At 34.5% G+C, this 19,832-nt stretch overlaps 2 protein-coding genes across 3 annotated transcripts; one reads left to right on the top strand and one right to left on the bottom strand.

Annotated features, from left to right (window-relative positions):
- The first annotated feature begins 1,974 nt into the window (after positions 1-1,974).
- Positions 1,975-9,491, top strand: LOC139696146 (protein N-lysine methyltransferase METTL21D-like). Of its 2 annotated transcripts, none has more exons than XM_071594753.1 (3): positions 1,975-2,332; positions 7,814-8,006; positions 9,094-9,491. In XM_071594753.1, the coding sequence occupies exons 1-3, from the start codon at positions 2,022-2,024 to the stop codon at positions 9,316-9,318; spliced, it is 729 nt and encodes a 242-aa protein (XP_071450854.1). In that variant the 5' UTR covers positions 1,975-2,021; the 3' UTR covers positions 9,319-9,491. The 2 variants fall into 2 exon arrangements, with proteins under 2 accessions (XP_071450854.1, XP_071450855.1); XM_071594754.1 differs by having other exon boundaries at positions 1,975-2,311.
- On the bottom strand, positions 9,471-19,825 carry prtp (thioredoxin domain-containing protein pretaporter). The gene is made up of 8 exons (XM_071594752.1): positions 19,469-19,825; positions 18,641-18,787; positions 18,464-18,572; positions 17,259-17,399; positions 15,569-15,724; positions 12,667-12,857; positions 11,321-11,453; positions 9,471-10,256 (listed from the first exon to the last, which is right to left on the bottom strand). Exons 1-8 carry the CDS (start codon positions 19,630-19,632, stop codon positions 10,128-10,130), a joined length of 1,170 nt encoding a protein of 389 aa, XP_071450853.1. The 5' UTR covers positions 19,633-19,825; the 3' UTR covers positions 9,471-10,127.
- Positions 19,826-19,832: the final 7 nt, after the last annotated feature.

Consider the following 19,832-nt stretch of genomic DNA (forward strand, 5'->3'; position numbering starts at 1 on the left):
ATCAAATATTTGCTAACATTTGGTACACTTCTTTGCCCAATGTTCACTCAAATCATAGAAAATGGTATTAAGCGATTTTCTAGAAATACTAAGGGTAAGCTAAACATTAAAACAGGAGGGCAAAAACTAGAACAGTTTACGTATCTTGGAAGTGTTTTGGACCAACACGGTCGAAGTAGTAGTGACGTAAGGTGAAGAATTGCGCTAGGCAAAGAGGCTTTCACAAGGAGGAGGGAGTTGATGACAGGGAGTTTGAGTAAGGATATTAAGAAAAGACTCTTTAAAACTTTGACACGGAGCGTAGTTATGTATGGCACAGAAATGCGTTCATTGAAGCAGGAGGATGGACATAGATTGAAGGCTTTTGAAGTGTGGGTGTGGAGAAGAATGGAGAAGGAGAAATGGACCGAGAAGAAAACAAATGAGGAAGTACTTGGTATGGTGGGCGAAGAGAGGGGTTTGTTGGGAGAAATCCTATGGAGGCAGGAAAAATGGATGAGGGGCCTATTAATCGGTAGTGGGATGTTGAAGACTGTAATAGAGGGGTGAATCTATGGTAAACGAGGAAAGGGAAGAAACAGTATAGGGATATTGGACGGGAGGAAGGAAGTACTTGGAGATGAAGAGGGACTTCATGTAAAGTAAGTTGCTGGATAATTTTGTTTTGCGAGGAGGCACAAAATTTTCATTTGGTAGTTGTGTCCATCCAAAAACCTACCGTAAGCGGTACATTACCAAATAATAAATGACATGTTAGAACATTAATAATATCTCTAACCGGGGACACAAAAATTTAAAGATCAAAATCTTTAAGAAATGACAATATATGCAGTTTGACTCTTTTCAAAATTGTACGTAGTCCATTAACTTGGGGAAAACCTACAATTTTGTTAAACATCACCTTCTGCTCCAGTTGAAAAATATTAGTTAAAAATTATCATTTTTCAACTTGACTACTTTTGGGCAGATACACTAAACAACTCTTCACTGGGAATGGAAAATAAAACCTGTGCATAAACTGAGGAACACAGCATTTTTTTAAAGCCACATACGAGGTCTGTTCAAAAAGTATCACGACTTTTGTGTTTTTTCATAAATAATATATTTATTTTTATTTATTCAGTATAAGTCCGAAAACAGCGCATTCTGGCCTTTACATCGAACTATTTAGTCATGAATATCTATTTCGTCCCCTTCAAAGTAATAGTCCCCATTAGATATTGCACACTTGTGCCAACGTTTTTCCCATTCCTCTAAGCTCTTCAAAAAATCATTTTTTGTGATCTTGTTCAGCTCCTCCCGATGCAGTCAATCGTCGCGTAGCGTCGTCCTTTCATGGACCTCTTCAGTTTCGGGAACAAGAAAAAGTCACTGGGGGCCGCATCGTTAGTGTGTTGTTTTTAGCCAAAAATTCGCGTACAATTAACGATGTGTGAAGAGGGGCGTTGTCATGGTGCAAAAGCCAATTTTTGTTCTCACAAAAATCGGGGCGTTTGTGGCGGATTACTTCGTGCAAATTGCGCACAACTTGCAGGTAATATTCCTTATTTACCGTTCTACCTGGTGGCAAGAACTCTTGATGAACCGCGCCCCCGCAATCGAAGAAAACTATAAGCAAAACTTTCACATTCGACCGAACTTCGCACGCTTTTTTCGGTCTTGGCTCGTGCCGCAGCTTCAATTGGGATGATTGAGCTTTAGTTTCCACGTCATAACCATAAACCCAGGGTGGTTAAATGTTGAAACCATATCTCCCTAGAGAATAGAAGGAAATGAACTTATTCAAACAATTGCAGATTATGTATTTTTTTATTAGAAAAAGGGCCATTCAATAAAGAATATCGGTGACGGTTTATACTGATTAACTATGTAGCTCGAACATATATTCCCGCCACTATTCAGCACAACAGTTGAAATTCGATATGACACGCGATGACAAGCCTAAGTGCGTTAAGCGTATGTGTTCGAGTTTGAAGCCGGAAGCACAGCAGTTTTGTGTATACCCAACCGATAATTTTTAAATGGAAGTCAACAGTGAGAGCCCCAACTTGCAGAATCTAGAAATGGAAAAATCAAAAACTAGGTTTTTCACAAGAGTTCTTGAAATTAAAGGAATATGCGGTGAATTGAATTTATTTCAAAAAGAAGTTGGGGATACCAGTTGTGTCGTATGGGATGCATGTGTGGTCCTCGCTAAGTATTTGGAAACACTTATAGATCGGAAAAAGAATAAAGACTTGTTTAAAAGCAAATTTGTGGTTGAACTTGGTTCGGGAGTCGGAGGTGCCGGTCTCACTGCTGCTTCATTCGGGTACGGAAACTGCTCGTCTAAGTGAGCTTTGAAAGTAAATATTATTATATTTAAATGTTTTATTTCACACGATTATGTTTAAATTTTCCATTTTAAAAAGAAAATATTATACACGTTAAAGAAGGTCGCTATCATTAATTTCTTATTTAGGATTTCTTCCAATTATGCGCAGATAGGTAGCAATCGGGGTATCTATAGTGATAATGCCACACTCAAATAATAGCGCTTCATACATATGTATTTACCCAAATGCAATGACGGAATCGCAATGCCAGCTGGAAGTAATCTTCTCATCTAAGGCTGTTTGCGGTGGTTGAGACTTGGCTTGTATATATGGCATATGTATAAGCCATATATATATATTGTCAATTGTTCTTCATTGCCCGATACTTTCTGCATGTGTATTTCCGTTTTGGATACTAAATATAAAAAAATAGACGGGCGTAGGAGTGTCAATGTTCATGGAAGGAACAAGGCGGATATATAATTCTAGGTTGCTCTTCCACGGAAGGTAAATCAGTATTGCTGAAGATACTCATGCGCACAGGCACTTTAATTAATATATCAGAACATTATATGTTCTATTTCAAATGGAAAAAGTCTTTATACAAGATTTCAGTTAGTTTTGAACGTGCCCCTGGAACGTTTTATTACTTGCTGTCGATTACTATTACTGTATGTTCTTGCTATTGAAATAGGTAACTTTTTTCTTTTCTTAGATTTTCCGTATCTCCTTTTGTTTTGCTGTATTTTTGCTTCTGTGAGTTATCCAGCAATGGAAGGTTATAACGATAGAAATTTGAAGTTTTTATACATGCATAATATTATTACTTCGTAATGTCTAATGAAAATTAAGATTAGTCTCTGGGATGACCAGCTTCATTTAAGCCCTTATTTGTAGTTTGTGAAGTTGACAACAAGGTGGTGCATTTTGCTGCGTGAATTCGAAGAAATCTGGTAATGACAAACATAATGTTCAATAGTATTTCAATGCAACAGTTACAGAGTAAAAAATCATTCGCTTTGACAGGGATGGGCAAATGATTATTAAACCCTGAAATTGTTGCATTGAAATGCATATTAGCGGATGACTCAGTTAAAAGTTACAGTTTTGGCAGCTCCCGCGGTTTCTTTGGAATTTGTTCAATAGTACTTCATAAAAGGTAAATTGTGCACACTCATTGATAATCTATAATCACGAACAATTGAATTTAATGTGCCCATGTGTGATATCCACCAGTTTATAATGTGAATGAGGTTAACTACCGATTTGAAGACCTGCTTTCAGTATTCACTGCGATGGGTAGTACTTCATTTAAGTGACAAAGAGCCTACAAAAGGAATCATTGTAGACCATTTTACACTGTCTATTTTGGTGGTACTGTTCGATAAGCTGGAAATAATAAAGATAAATCAGTGATTTCCACACAACTTCTCATTTCATGCTTACGTTGCCTCTATTTTTTCCAGGGCAATGCAATTGTGATATTACCGAATTTATGATCCAAATATGTTTCTTCATTGGTATGTAAACCTTGTGAGACATTCATCAGAAAACTGATCTTCAAATACAACTTTTCCACAAATTCCAGTTAAGCACCTTGAAAAAGTAAAATGCAAGTTTATGCATTCATATTATTAGTAATCAACTGGTTAAGGTAGGATCTGGATGGACCCAAGCTACACAATGGTGCAATGACAATTTTCGGCTCTCCTAGCAAAACAACCTGATGTCCAACTTTAAAATAAGCCCAAGTGTAATTATGCATGCTTCCTTCCACCCTTTATTTCATCCAACATGCCTATCCTATTCCTGACCCTTCTTCATATACCTAACTCATCATCTCTGTCATCAATCCTTTCCTCTTTGTGAAAGCTTCTTTGCCTAATGCCTTGGTCTTACATCCCTACTACTTTGACCAATTTGGTCCAGAAGACTTCTGATGTAGATAAGTTATGAGGGATAGGCACATAATTTGCTTATCCCTCCAATATACTTCTAAATTCTGCAATGCATTCACTAATTCAACTCAAATTCACCCAACTAATGCCTAATCAAAATTATGAAACTGATAAATACATCCTGATTGAGTTCTATATTCCTCTTAGTGACCTTAGAACTACTATGGCATCACACGTCTCTTTCCTTCCCATACCCAAACTGTCATCCCCTTTGTTATCATTTTCCATGCTCTTAATCATGAGAACCATTTTAGCTGCATGCAAAATCAAATTTATTGTTCTCTACCCTTAAGATGACTGCCTTTTTCTTTTTTGGACTCGGAACTAACACTGATCAGATGAAATCTTCTGGCTAATTTCTTCCCTCATAAATGCTACAAATCAGTCAATTAACTGTTTCTTCAACATTTTTGTCAACCTTTAGGTAGTTTAAAGTTAATGTTGTCAAACCTCACAGCCTTTTTTGATATGAATCACCATTCTATTTTGCCATTGAATTAGCCACACATAAGCTATCCTCATGTATGTCACATTCTTTCTAGGTCTAAGCTTGCCGGGCTCATGTCTTTACCATGCAATTCTTCTACATAGTCAATCAATCAATCTGACAAGGCGTAAACTTTCCTGTATAGAGCATTAATTTCACCCTTCCTTTATAAACTTTCCATTCCACCATGCTTCTTTTGCTCTATTTTTTACCTGCCTTAGTTTATTACTGTATTTAACTCTTGACACTTCTTTCTAGAGATAATTCGTAATCCATGTCCTATAGTTTCAATTGCAGTTATCAATATTCCTCTTTTGATGTTTCATCTATTTCTTTATACTACCCAGCTCCTTGTCCTCGCTCGTAATTTAATTTAAAGGTTGCTGATACTCCTTTTTTTTCATTCCTATGAATGCTTCCAAATTCAATTTCCTGAATTGATATCTTCCTGAATACCTGGGTATTTTCCATGTAAACCGATGCCTTTAGTGGTGTCTAAACCAAGTCCACACGCACATATCACAATTTATAATCATAATTATGTATCAATTTCAAGATTCACATCATAATCACCATTACAATCAAGGTGCTGTAACTCTAGTAAAGGAAAATACACAATTTGAACAGCAGAAACAATGCAAGAACTACAGAAATTGATACCCTCTCAACCTGATGGTTATGGACAGCAGGCTGCGACAAAAGAAGATGAAGAAAGTAACACAGGAATCCAGCAGGAGCAAAAGCAAGCAAGAGAAAAGTTCACTGTAACCACCCAAAGAAATATAAAAGGAATACACGAGAATAAAATGGAAGACGATGGAAGGAATTGAAGAATATTATAACCAAAGGAGCAGATGAGCAACTCATAAGGTGGCAAGATTTGAGCAGCCATGGAAAGCAGCTGAAATAAGAGAACTAATGGAGACGAGAAGAAATTAAAGAAATGAAACAGAGTAAAAATCATTTACAAGAGGTTGCCGAACCAAGTCATGAGAGTGAAAGAAGGCCATGGAAGAGTGGATGGAAAGCTGCTGCAAGGAAATAAATACCAACACAAAGAAAGGGAACAGTGAAACTGCTTAGTAATTAGAGAAGAGAAAGAACAGCAAAATCCCACAACGTCCAAGATGCAAATGGAAAGGTATTAATGGAAAACTAAAACATTGAGAAAAGATGGAGGGAATGCATTGAAGTTATATACCAAAGCCACCTGAAGATGGCTTAGTTAAAGAAGAAATCATGATTGAAGAAGACCAATCAGGCCTAGAGGTACTGGGAATCAATCATATTCGTCAAAGACGTGAAGAAGAACAAGGCACCAGGAATTGAAAATATTAAACTGAGAAATAATCAAGACACATAGGGTCAAAGTCAAATATACCCTTTTTATAAATATCAGAGCTATCTACAATAATGGGCAACTGCCATAGGAATTCGAGTAGTGTGTGGCAATGCAATGCTGAAGAAACCAAGATAAATGTGAAGAATGCATAAAAAATACTTGACCAGATAATTGGCTGAAGAATAAGGAAAGATAGAAGAAAGTCTCATAGGTAAAATTTTTTGAATCCGGAAAAAACAAAGGAGCAAGAGAAGCAGTACTTACCTTGATGGTGCTAGTTGAAAAAATGTTCATTTAAACATGCTATTATTTTTGCTAATTGTGGATTTGGTGAAAGCCTTCCACTAAATCAAATGGAACAAGTTGTTCATAATACTAGAAGCACTTGAAAGGGGCTAAAATTACCAACATCACTACAAGAATAAGATAACAACCATACAAATGAAAAACAGCAGGAAAGTAGAAGCCAAAATAAACAAAATGGCAAGACGATTATGCAACCTAATGCCAGCACTATTTAGCTATCTAGTAAGAGTCATTAAAAGAAGCAAAAGTATTGGCAATGAAAGGAGTCAGGGTGAATTGCGAAGAAATCAATAAGATGCAATTTGGAGATGACATAGAAGTAGTTCCAGGAATACAAGTGGACTTGAAAGAAACTCCTGAATGCCTTGGACCAAGTACTTCTGCTTGAACTTGAGCATCAATCTGGAGAAAACTAAAATCATTGGGTGAAAAAAAAGCTGGGAGGTATTGTAATTCGAGGAGTAATACTGGAGCTAGTGGAATCCTTCTACTATCTGAGCAGAAGTATTACTTGGGATGTGAGAAGGTCGATACACATCAAGTGAAGAACAGCTCAAGCTCAGAAAGCATTCATGAAGACAAGGTGACTAATTTAATCAAAGAACCCAAGGTTCAAATGCAACAACAGTTCATCAAAACATTCGTATGGAACATGGCACTTTTATGGATCTAAACAATAGAACATTGCGAAAGTGGAGAAGTAAGCGTTTGATACATTGCTTCAGGAGAATTCTTCAGTTTAAATGAACAAATGAAGTGAGGAACAAGGAAGTACACAAAAGAGGCAGGGACCATGTGAATAACTGTACAGGAAAGATGAACTAGATGGATTGAGTGCACCTATAGGCACAGGATTGGTGAGAAACAATAGCAGGAAGAATTGAAGGGAAGCTTCCATGAGGAAGATCCAAGAGGCAAGCACATAGGCCAAATTAAGAAAAATTAAATAGTAAATCTAATAGGGAATGAGGAAATTGTCACTGAATAGAAGAGGAGGGCTACAAATAACTAACCAATCTAAAGACTGAAATGTTGGATGCACAAAACTATATATAGTAATTTAAAAAATTTTTTTTAATTGATAGAACTTGTTTTTAAAAATATGGATGACCAAAATATGAGCGTTCTTTTAATTTTTATTAATCTATTTAAAACATTTTTTCCTACGTATGTGTATTTATATAAATGTGTGTGCGTGTATGTGTTTTCTAATATCAAATTTACCATTACTATCTGCACTTTTTTAGTCAGTATTAATTATAATGGGATGTGATACATATGAGATTATTCAAATTTGTTTGTAAAAATTGGTGAGAACTCTGAATAAAGATTCAGTGCATTTTATGGCTATTTCGGCTGCATTTGTAAATGTCAATGGGTTTTCATTTTGCTCGATTTGTTGCAGAGCTGATGTTGTCGTGACAGATCTGCCAGAAGTAATATCACTGTTGTGGTCCAACATAGATGTGAATCGCATAGTGTGGGATGCAAATGGGGGCAAAATTGTAGCAAAAGAATTAGTTTGGGGTAAAGAGAACACATCAGACTGGCCTACACCTGATTTAATCCTCATTGCAGACTGTGTTTACTATGACCAGGTGAGCCATATCTTTTCATCTAAAAACTTAATATACATGTGAGAATCTCTTTGGATGTTGAATTTGCCCATGTTTTTGTTCCAATTAGAAACAATCACAAATCTGGCATCTTCTTAGCTTTCTCCATGATCATAATTGAAATGAATCTGTGATTGTATTATTTTTATCCTAAAATTAATGTTATAATTGAACAATTGATTGGTGTTCAGTGATTGTGCTTATTAGGTATTTGTTTCAGTGTGACTAAGTTCATGAGAGAAAGGATTTTATTCATAATCATATTATGTTTAACCTTCATGCCTCATGCTCTAATTACTACTAGGCTAAAAAATGTGGGATGAATGATTTCACGTGTTAGCAATAAATGAATTGTAATTTGTATGTCCTCTGCAAGTTACTTTTCTCACAAGTTTTTTCTGAGAATGCCTGACTCTCATGCACACATTTTTAATAATTAGGCTTTAGTTGATAAATTATAACCTAATATTTTTTGTGAGAAATAAATCATTGGGATACCCGTTTCATTTCATTGCCTTACAACACTTCATTAGCTTGCATAGAATGACATAACTCTGGCATGGCTGAATGAAAGTTTCATAAATAACATTTTTTATTCCATGTTGTTGGAATTGATAAAAATGTGTGTTCAATGAGATATTAATTGTATTGTTTGAATTTGAACTTCCCTGCAATGTAGAATGCATACCTTTGAAAAAAAAAACATTATTATGGATCACATTTTGAGCAATGAAGGGAACTGCATTGCGTAATTCATCCAGTTTAACTCAATTGCCATATAGTTGTGCTATTTCCTGTCAGTGACTCCAATTTTTTACATATTTTTAGCAGTTGATAATTTTCTGCATTAATTAAACATTCAAAGCATGCCTTCTTCATGGTTAACAGTTCATGTCTATGCTCCTAATGTTCATGACCTATGCTACTCTGTTTTTATTCAATAATATAATTTTTCATGTTTATGAAAATGAACTAATCAGTTCAAACATAATAGAAGATGAATTTTACTTCAGTAGAATCCAGTTTCCATCACATAACTCATTATTGTTTCCCATCTTTCTTGGTTAAGTCTTTGGAACCACTGCTGAAAACTGTGGAAGAACTTGCTAGAAGAGAAACAGAAGTACTTATTTGCCAGGAGCTCCGGGATACACCAAAACAGAAGGACTTATGGGAGAAATTCTTTGAATTACTTGAAGAAAAGTTTCTTGTGACAAAGATACCAATCTTGGACCAACATCCACAATTTTCCAGTGCTGACATAGTTCTATTAAGTGCAAGGAAGAAATTTTAGTGCTCCTGATGTAACCACGAATTGTGGACGTCCTTGATGAGAGAGAGTGAAAAATCATAGATGTAAGTTTTGGTGGAATTTAAGTACTTGGTTTATTGTGATTTAATTTTATATTTGTTTTATTTCGGGTTTATGAAATGAACATGCCTTAATAAATTTTGAACAAAATTGTATTTCACCAATTTCAATAAGGTTCCAGCAGTTTCGTGATAAAAAGTAGAAATTCTTAACGTTAGACTAGACAGTAATGGCTGATGAATTAAAATTAGTTGCATTCATTAAACTTGAGTATCTCTTTGGACCCACTAAAGTATGATTAAGAAATTTCTACCATTTGAGCAATGTTTCACTGTCGTGCCCTGTAATATCATCATGGAATGGCCAGGAAGTTGTAGGTATTAAGAGTTAATGCTGACGAGAAAAATTAATTACACAATGCAAATCCGAAACTAATTAAAAATATATTAACCAATATAAAATATTATCTGTCTGAAAAGAGCCAGTAAATCTAGGCAGAGAGATAAACCACTCTTATCAGAAATATTACTTGTGCACGCACATTTTCAACATGATTTACCCGAATGATAGTGGTTTTCAAAATTCACAGGACTGATATTATAACCAAGATCTAGTCTGAAGTTAACAAAACTTTTACAATTCACAAATAGTCATTGAAGTCCACTGATGCTCCTCAGTGTCTGGTGCACTATTCATTTCTGCTTCATAACACTGATTGTACAGTAGAATCCAAGTGGCGAGATCATTGGAGAGATGAGGACATTTCAATGTATATACATGAGGTGCCCAATTCATAACTCATCATGAGATGGGTAGTGCTTGATGACAAACTCATAGAGGTCGTCTAAGCTGCGAGAACCATTGTACTCCGATATTTTCTCCCCATTGTGGTACAAGAAAAGTGTTGGGTAACCATCCACCTGAGAAGAATAAAGACAAGGTTACATAAATTGAAGCTTATGGGGATGTTGGAAAAAGTTGAATACATGAGCTATCAAAATCCATTGATACAGAATTCAACCAGGAGGTTGATTTTGATAGGGAAGGGTAAATCTCATCTGCTATGAGAAAAACATAATCTAGGGTGGAAGAAGAAAGTCTGGGTGTCAACTGTGTTTTCCAACAACACTGAAGATTATTTTACGGGCAAAATGATGGCCTGAATTTTAGTCTGGCAGGTCAATTATTACCAAGACATTACCACAATATGAACCTACAAACCTTCTAGCATTAGTCAAAGATTGTCTACTTTCCTACCAGGCTACTCTACTAGAATGCACAGTGGCAATGAAATGTACCCATCAAATCAGTGCTTTAATCATTACTTAGTGTTCTGAAAATAGCCAAGTTTTCATTAAAACATTCCAACAACTCAAGTATTACTCCAGGAGTAAAAAATAATCCATTTTAGTGGAATCCCGCAATGTTGAATGCATTCCTTAGAAAAACATTATTATGGATCAGAAATTTGCTTAGAGAATGAAGGGAAACTGCATTGCATATTGCATCCAGTTTAACCCAGGTGCCATTAAGTTATGCTATTCCCTGTCCGTGACATATTTGTAACATAAACTAAAAGAGTTAATAATTTTTCGCGTTTATTAACGTCATGGTTAAGCTTAACCCTGACCTTGAGGTTACCCTTAACATTTTTCAGTTAATGTTTCAATTTTTCAAAAATGCAGGGTTTCATACATCCATACATTGCAGAGCTTGAAAGGTGAGATTCAGAGAAGATCGCCAATAAAAGGACCTTATTGGTCGGGAAACATTGAGTCATCTTGGGAGAGCCAAAAATGTCTTAAACAAATTTATACCCAAAAATGTTATCATTATATGACACCATGAGAAAATGGAGGGAAACTAATTTTTCTAATGAAATAACATAAACTAAAGAGTAAATGCATCATATTTGTACCACATATATTTATATAGGTAAAAATATAACATGATCTAGGAGAGGCAGTAGCTCTTGTGTACGCACCCCTTGTTTTGAACAAAGTGACTTGCTGTTTTCCAAAGTGCAGTCCACTCGAACCAATTTCACCAAATCACTTCCAATGAATTTCTTTCCAAGTTCATCCCAAGTGGGAGAAAGCCGTTTGCAATGCCCGCACCTGAAAAGTCAAATTCCATTCACATTCACATGAGTCAACTGTGATGAGTCAAAGTAGCTTATCCTCTGGAAATACAAATGGTGGGAGGTTTTAATGATGATTGCTCAGGAGGGGATTATGCATGGCTGATCTATCCAGGAATGAAAATCATACACAGGGTAGTAAAAGCAGCATCTGTAACTCATTGAGGTAGCTGCCACCTCTGCCTCCACATAGGTGGCACTATTTTAGAAATTGTACCACACTACTGAGGATAGAAATTACATTCATAAAACAAATTATCATGGATGACATTATATTTTATGATGAAAACACCTTAGCTTATTCGTACAATTGTGTTCAGATGCCACCTCACATTGAAACCTGGGTCATGCAGTAAGTTAATTGGGATTTACTTATCATTTATGTTGTCATCAAAACTTGATTAGCAAAAATATGGTTCACTTGCAAGTCTAAGGCAAGAAAACAATTGGGCAATCATAACTAGGTTGTAAGAAAAAGGCACACACAAGGGGAGAAACAATGAAGATTAAAAACAAATATAATTCCCAACAATGAGGTTGTTGGCCAGTGAAACAATTGACGATATTATGCAAGCCAATGATGAAGAGAGAAAATGGCATACTTCAATAACTCGCAAAGAAATATGATAGATAAAGAAATTTATCTTTTTAAAGAAAAAATGTCACAGGCAACTCATTCTTTTCCTTCAGGGAAAGTACACTCAAAGCTCCAGAATAAATGGCACAACATTAAAATAAGACTTGAACATTATTCCACTAAGTGAACACTGGGCAAAGAGCCATATTTGCTAATATCTTAAAACTATGAATAGAGTACTTAGTGTACGGAGTAAATATTTACTTATTTATAACTTTTTTACATTTATTATTTATTTCCCATTAATAATTCTATCATTAAAAAATAAAAGTATCTTCAATTCAATTTATATACTTTTACTAAGTTAAGGTACATAAATTGTTCATTTATAGTTTAATATGGGTGAAAAACTTATTTTAAACATGAAGAGGAAAAAAAATTCTAATTTAATTTTGCAAGTTTAAGATACAAAGAGTATTCCATTATCTTGCTTTAAGTACAGTTATCATAGACTTCTGTCAAGAGCATCTGAAGTGGGTTTTTACTATGTATATCCAAACACTTGCTTCTTTACGAGTAGAACTAAAATAAAAAATTTAAGAATATTTCTCACCATGGAGCAAAAAACTTTACAAATGTCAATCCTTTAGAAATGCCATTTTCAAAATTGCCGCCATGAAGTGTACCAACCGCTTCAGGGGTTTCTTCAACTTCTGGTTCTACATTTTCATCACCAGAGCCCATCATGCGAGAAACAAAATCCTTCAGATCTTCGTGAGTTCGGGACCCACCGTATTTTTCCACCTAATTGCATGTAAGGCAAAATTTATAAAGAACATTATTAACATTTCCTTATGGTGACTCAGAAATATCAAGAGCTGAACATGTAAGAAATGACAAACTAGACACTGTTTGATGTTTTCTTTGAAAGTTTCAGGAAGTCCAGAAATTGTAAGAAAAATATCCAAACTAATAACGTTTTTTTAAACATCCTCTTCCAGAAAAGTAAATAAAGATAAATTTCTCAATTAATTTTGAGCATAATTAAAAATAGATTTTATTTACAACTGGAATACTTTTGGTCAAACACATCAGGCAACTCTTCACCGGGAATTGATAGTAAAACTTGGGCATACAATTTGGCAGACAGCATCATGCATTAAAAATCATATGATGAAGAGAGTTAGCACTAAAAGTTGACAGTAATTTTACGTGAAATTTGTACAAACCTTTTCTGAAATATTTAACAAAATATCTGGAAATGTGAATTTATTACATTTAGTGCAATATTTTTTAAATGAATCCCTTAAGAAACATGAACAATTTCCATGAAAAAATAGTGGGAAAAATTGAGACATCTAACTCACACATTTTTAATAAAATTCACATTCATACAAATTACTTATAATACACAAGGTAATGAAACATGATTTGAAAATCATATACTTTTTACCGATATTTCACTCGATATCAATGCTTTAAACAAATATACTGTAGAAAGTAACAAATCAAATTATGAATGAATTCATAAAATTAATCACTTTAGTCCAAAAAGAAATTCTGCTTGGCGGCTATTTTCACATAAAATGGCTATGCAATTATTAATCTTTTCATGATGGGCCAACAAGGAACTTCTAATTCTAGAAGGGACCCAAGGCACTTTTAATGTCTTTCTTCTTTGTGGCTATACTATGATAACTTAAGTTGCACTTACTAGAAGTTATAAACACTGTAAAGCTACATTATTTCCTAGAGAGAATTTCTTTTCCTAAATTAAAACTATTCAGGACTTATTAGGAAGTTTTAACAAATAGATGATGTAAATCCTATAATGCTCCATTAAACAATGCATAAGGAAACTTTACTGTTCAACAATGTACTAAGTGAAATGGATAATGACCTCAAAAATCATATTTGTTAAGGTCCTCCAAGGGACATCAAATCATGGCACCTTTAAGGTACCTATGCCAATGTAGCAAGATAAACACATGAATTTTACCAATAAATAACATACATGGATAACCTTGTTCATAAAACCATAACAGGCCACTATCAGAAGAATTTGGCAACTGTTGATAAAATGATTCTTGGCATGAAATATTGTCACAAGTCACACCACATAAAATATCTAATCAACACCAACAAATTTCAAGATATTGTTGATAAAATACAAAAATTGAGGCATTGCAATAGGTTTTGTATCCATGGTTCCCATGATGACAACAATTACTGAAATTAATTAGTTTTGAAACCTTGAGTTCCTTTTAAGTGTTTAACAGTATTGAAATGAAACATTTGCACCTTTTAAGTACATGGGTCAATTTTCAATACCATTCTTTAAAATACAAAATTGGACTAATTATGAGTAATGGGCTAAGTTTAGCTTATTAATCAAGTGGAGTTGCACCCATTTCCTGGGAGAGCAGTTGACATGTAAGCATGATATAATATTCCTTCTTACGTATCCATTAAAAGGCAAGAGTAACCGATAAATTATTGAATTTGGAATGTCATCTGATTTCGTATAAATACATGTTAATTTACCTTGCAGCACAGGTACGTAAATTGCCATCACTGGTAATTATATAAATGCTCTAAATATAAATAGGGATAACATGAGAAATATTACAATTGCAAAATAGCTAATGAAATATTAAATCTAAGTCATAAAACGGGTGCTTTTCGGCTAAATTCAAAATTGAGTAACTTGATGCATGAAAATCCATTTGTTTAGATAACAAAAAGTTTTAAATAGTTACTGAGCAACAGAGCATTTCTTTATATTAAATGACACCAATGCAAAATACTTAGCTAAGTAATGAATGTAAAATTGTATCACATTGAAATGCAGAGACAAAAATAGTCTAATCCTTGTATATACACAGGTAGGTGTATTTATCCACACTGGTGTTAACTTTCAGGGTCATTTTAAGATGAGGCATTGAACATACAGTTAAGTAAGTGCATATGTGTATAGCAAGTAATCAGATATGAATTCAGCTACCGATTATTTTAAATAAAATTTCCATATAATTAAATCAGATGGTATACAACTTGAGTGTCTGAAGACGAATATTTTAAAAGTAAACAATGTCATGGGTGGAATATTAAATTATTGCAAACAGCTAATAATTTATTAAATATGTAAAAAATAATTGTATGAGAACACATTCAAAGTAAACTAATACTTTAATTGCATATTTGAGCAAGTGTAGTAGTCCCAACAATAATGCTGGTTGACAAACCTTCTTGGTTTGAATTAATTTAAATCTTCTTTTCACTCATTCACTTGGACTGGCAATAAGATGATAATTCAGTTATTTTTTGAACTCCCTCAAATCTGCATATCTTACCATAAGAATTACCGATGCCACTTCAATTAAAACTACACGAACAACAAACTCAAATACTCTTTAAAACTATTCACAGAATGTTGGAAATATTCAAAAATAATTTTGCTACAACTTTCTTGACAGCATTGAAGTCTTGGATATAATGCTAAGGAGTACACCCACCTTCTTTCCATCTTCAATCCAAAGCAGGGTTGGATATCCTTTGACTTCAAATTCTTGGCACACAGAGCGATGTTCCGTGCAATCTATCTTGGAGATGCTAACACCTTCATCATGATTCAAAGATTCAGCTAACTTGTCCCAGGTTGGTGCCAGTCTCTGAATAATTGAGAATTTTCACTGACAGACTTTACTTAAGCAATAAAAATTGACTGTTTTTAAAACATAGTAGCATATTACTAACATTAAACATTAGCTAGATATGGCATCGTCTGCTGGGGAAGTTCAGCTCATGGAAGCGTCAATAGAATACTCACACTTCAAAAACGGGCATTAAGGGTTATATTTAAACTAAATGCAAGAAAATCCTGCAGGGAGTATTTCAAATGTCACAAAATCATGACCATTCCTGGTATATATATGTAAAATGTGATTTTGTATGCCTGCACCAAAACCCCCTTCCCTGGTCATAAATAGGGATGTTCACAAGGAGGGTACCAGGGGTAGGGATAATCTTCACAATGGCCATTGCCGAGTTGCAGTACTACAAAACACCCCAGAAGTTTCAGGAAGACTGCTGATTAATCGACTTCCTGAAGAGTTAAAACGAATACTCCCCAAGTAAATAAATTTTAAAAAAGTTAAAAGATTTCTTTGTAAATAATGTTTTCTCTAGTATCCAAGAGTACATATAAAGAGCCAATGCAGGGAAATCTGTTTTTAAAATCTTTAATACTCATATATTTCATGCACATTATTATTAATATGAATATGTGTTAATGCACCTATACATGTAATTGAACCTTAACGAAGCCCATATAATTACGTATTGTTCTATGGCGAATAAATCTATTTATCTATGTAAAATTATTACTAAATGCCTAATTAATATTCCATGTATTTTAGTCAGGGCTAATACATCCAAAAGGGTAGAGAACTGAACTGCTGACAGGAGGGCTCAATTTTGATTCTTGGTGATGCCTCTAGGCACCATAACTTTACCCAATCTGTAATTTTTTCCAGGATCAAATCTTCCAGGGTTACAACTGGTGGCATGGGGAAAGGAGTTAGTCACCCTAACCTGAATGTGGATTCCACAAGCCATAGGGTTGAGTGTTGGGTGAGAGCTACACCCTCTTATGAAACTGACCATCAGTTTGATTACTATTTAAAAAAATCATTAGCTAAGCATAGCTGTTTGTTTGTAAAATGTTTGTAATATTAGAGGCACATAGAACCTATTCATGCTGCAAGGCTAGTTTACATTAATAAACTCTTGCCTAATGAGGCAGAATTCAAGAAAATTTAATTAGCAGCATTCCAAACTGAACATTACGTAAAATCAGTAATACTTTATATTTCAACTATTAACTGAATCTCATTAACTCTTTGGTAATTAAAATGTCCATTTTTAGATTAAAATAAAAATAGGACAAAGTTAAATTTATAATAATAGGAAAATGATTGATTCTGCAAAATTTGGATTAATTTATTCGGCCACACTTAACAAGGTCACATGAGAAGTAAGGCCACTAGCTCCTTTCTTCCTCCACCTCTAGCAGCCTTGAGGGTTTAATTATCAAATTGAAACCATGATCAATGTTTAAAGCTAAAACAATCATCTCTTAGCTATTATAAGGATGCATTTTTCACAATTTCTAAATACATTTATACACTAATTCTCTGAACTTACCTGACAATGAGTACACCATGGAGCATAAAATTTGACGAAGTGCTTCCCAGATTGCACATGAGGTCCAAATGATTCTTCCGTTAATTCAACCAGATTTGTTACTGGCGAAGGAACTTTGGGAAATTCAGTAGTTTCTTCATTCTGCCAAAGAAAATGTTATGCAATGATCTGAGCTCACTTCATTGATGACGAAACTAATCTTTCTTCTTTAGTAAACTTAATATTTCTCCAATAATTAGGAAGTAGTTATTTCCATTCTTTAGTTCTAAATGATGAATCCCAACATCTTTCACTTTGGGTACGTAGATCAATAGTTCAACCAAGACTTTTAACTACTATATGACTGAAGAGAAAAGCATAAAATAGACAACGTTATCTCTCTCCAGAGAGATTACACCCAAGTTCAACACCATTCAGCCAGCTTACATGCATGTTTCCTGGGATGATATTTTTAATGCACCCAAATAGTTGAAGAAATTTCCCTAAACCTTCATGGTTAATTCATCTCGATAGTGGTCCAATCTCATGGTTACTTTCTCTTTTGGGGCCCTGCTCCACATAAATACACGTTAAATTACAAATTATTTTAATTTGGTTCTCCAGGGAATTTCTTGAAATCAATGTGTGGCTAATGATTATTGGAGAAAAACTGTTGTTTTGATAGTTTAATAAACAGTTATTTGAAAAAAATTAAAGAGGACCTGCATGTTGTCTTTTTAGCTCATGATATATATTGCTAGATAATGTTATTTATTTCTATTGGTATCGACAGCATAAAATTTATGAACTTTGAACCAATTAATATTTATGTGATTTTTTCTTAATGACTATCCCTGATCTGGTTCGATAGTTCTCCGAAAGCAGGGAATTCTCTCGAGTGTGTATTGCACATTTATGATGCAACTAAAATATGACAACAAACCCTCCCGATTAGGTCAAGTTGCACTTAAATCTCCGAATATAAAAGTTTTGAATGGGTGCCAATTCTAGAATGCAAACTAAAATAGAGCTATATTACAATTGGTGACTAAACTTGGTAATTTTATTGCGGTCACTGTGGTGGAAAAATAAATTAACTGAGAACAAGCATTTGGCCTTTTCAGGACTTGCACCTCGGCCATCACCACGGATTGCCAAAATATAATTTTCTCCACCAATCTAAGTCCACACTTGAAAATCATATATTCCATTTGAATGAGACATACCTCAGCTTTCTTTCCTATTTTTTCTTCCACAAAAGCAGTCAATGAATCCAAGTCTCTGGATCCCCTATATTTTACACCATCTGGATCGCCTACCTTGAAGAATTTCAACCTGTAAATATGATCTTATTATTTAATGTAAATATGAATAGAAAAAATACATCCACTATTCGCACTTACGTAGGGTATACTGTTACATCATTGTTAGCACACAATTCCGTTTCTATTGTGCAATCAACTTTGGCTACAGCAACATCACTATCTACTACGTTGAATACTTTTGCCAGGTCATCCCATGTTGGATGTAGTCTCTTACAATGACCGCACCTTTTAAAAATATAAAAAGATTAAGAAAAATACTGATAAATAGAGTGAACGCCTAAATTTTCAGTGCATTAAAACTACTATTACACCGCCAGTAATGAGCCTAGAACTTTAATACCAAGTAAAAAATTAATTTTAGGAAGATTTTCTTCATATTCCAAGAACAATCAAAGTATGCCGTTTCTTACATGACATTAAAATATCTGACTAGATTCAAAGAGAAGAGCAATGGACTAGTGATATGGTGGCATGGGTTGTAAGTTCTGTTGAAGTACCTGCCGAGAGGTGTGAAGCGCTATATCGACGTAAATACGTCAACTTTAACTTGAACAGTTTTGAGGATTTATATCTCAAACCACTCTCCAGCTCTCACGTAGGAAGTAAGGGCAAGAACGTGAAGTGGTAGATATTTAAAAAAAGATTATTTCAATTGATATCACTCGAGGAAATGATACATGAATAATTTAACAATGCAAAATACTGTAAGAGAGTCAATAAAGAGTTCCAAATTAATGACATGTGTAGCGATTAAAATAAGAGACGCCTCGTGCAAACGTATAAAAACACACGCCTTTGGGGCGCTTGAAATATTTTTAGCGAGTCGAACATTGAATTATATCAAAAGAATTACATGAAATTAAACAGTAATAGTTAGAAACGAAGACTTTTGAGAAGTCTACTCACCATGGAGCGAAGAACATGACGAAGTGATTTATTTTTCCAACTTCATCGTGAAAATTGTCCATAGTGTACTGTCTTGTGTTGGCACCATCATCTTGGGCTAAACATGCCAATGTAGGAATTATTGCCGCAGCAATTACTCTCAGTGTTACACGGAAGGAAGACATTATTATAAAATAGGTCCTCGTCAACACGTAACCGCTTGACGAATACGCCCCTGACAAATTCACCAGACACTGATATCTTCGGACAAATCACAATGCCGGTGTGGAGTCACAGTAGTTGCTTTTACGCTCCCAATTTTGCTATTTCTGATGTTAGCTACTATTTTTAACGATTAAAAAAATATAGCTAATAAACTTATTCT

Source organism: Hetaerina americana, unplaced genomic scaffold (assembly GCF_022747635.1).
Source record: "Hetaerina americana unplaced genomic scaffold, ioHetAmer1.1.p SCAF_7, whole genome shotgun sequence".
Classification (NCBI taxonomy): domain Eukaryota; kingdom Metazoa; phylum Arthropoda; class Insecta; order Odonata; family Calopterygidae; genus Hetaerina; species Hetaerina americana.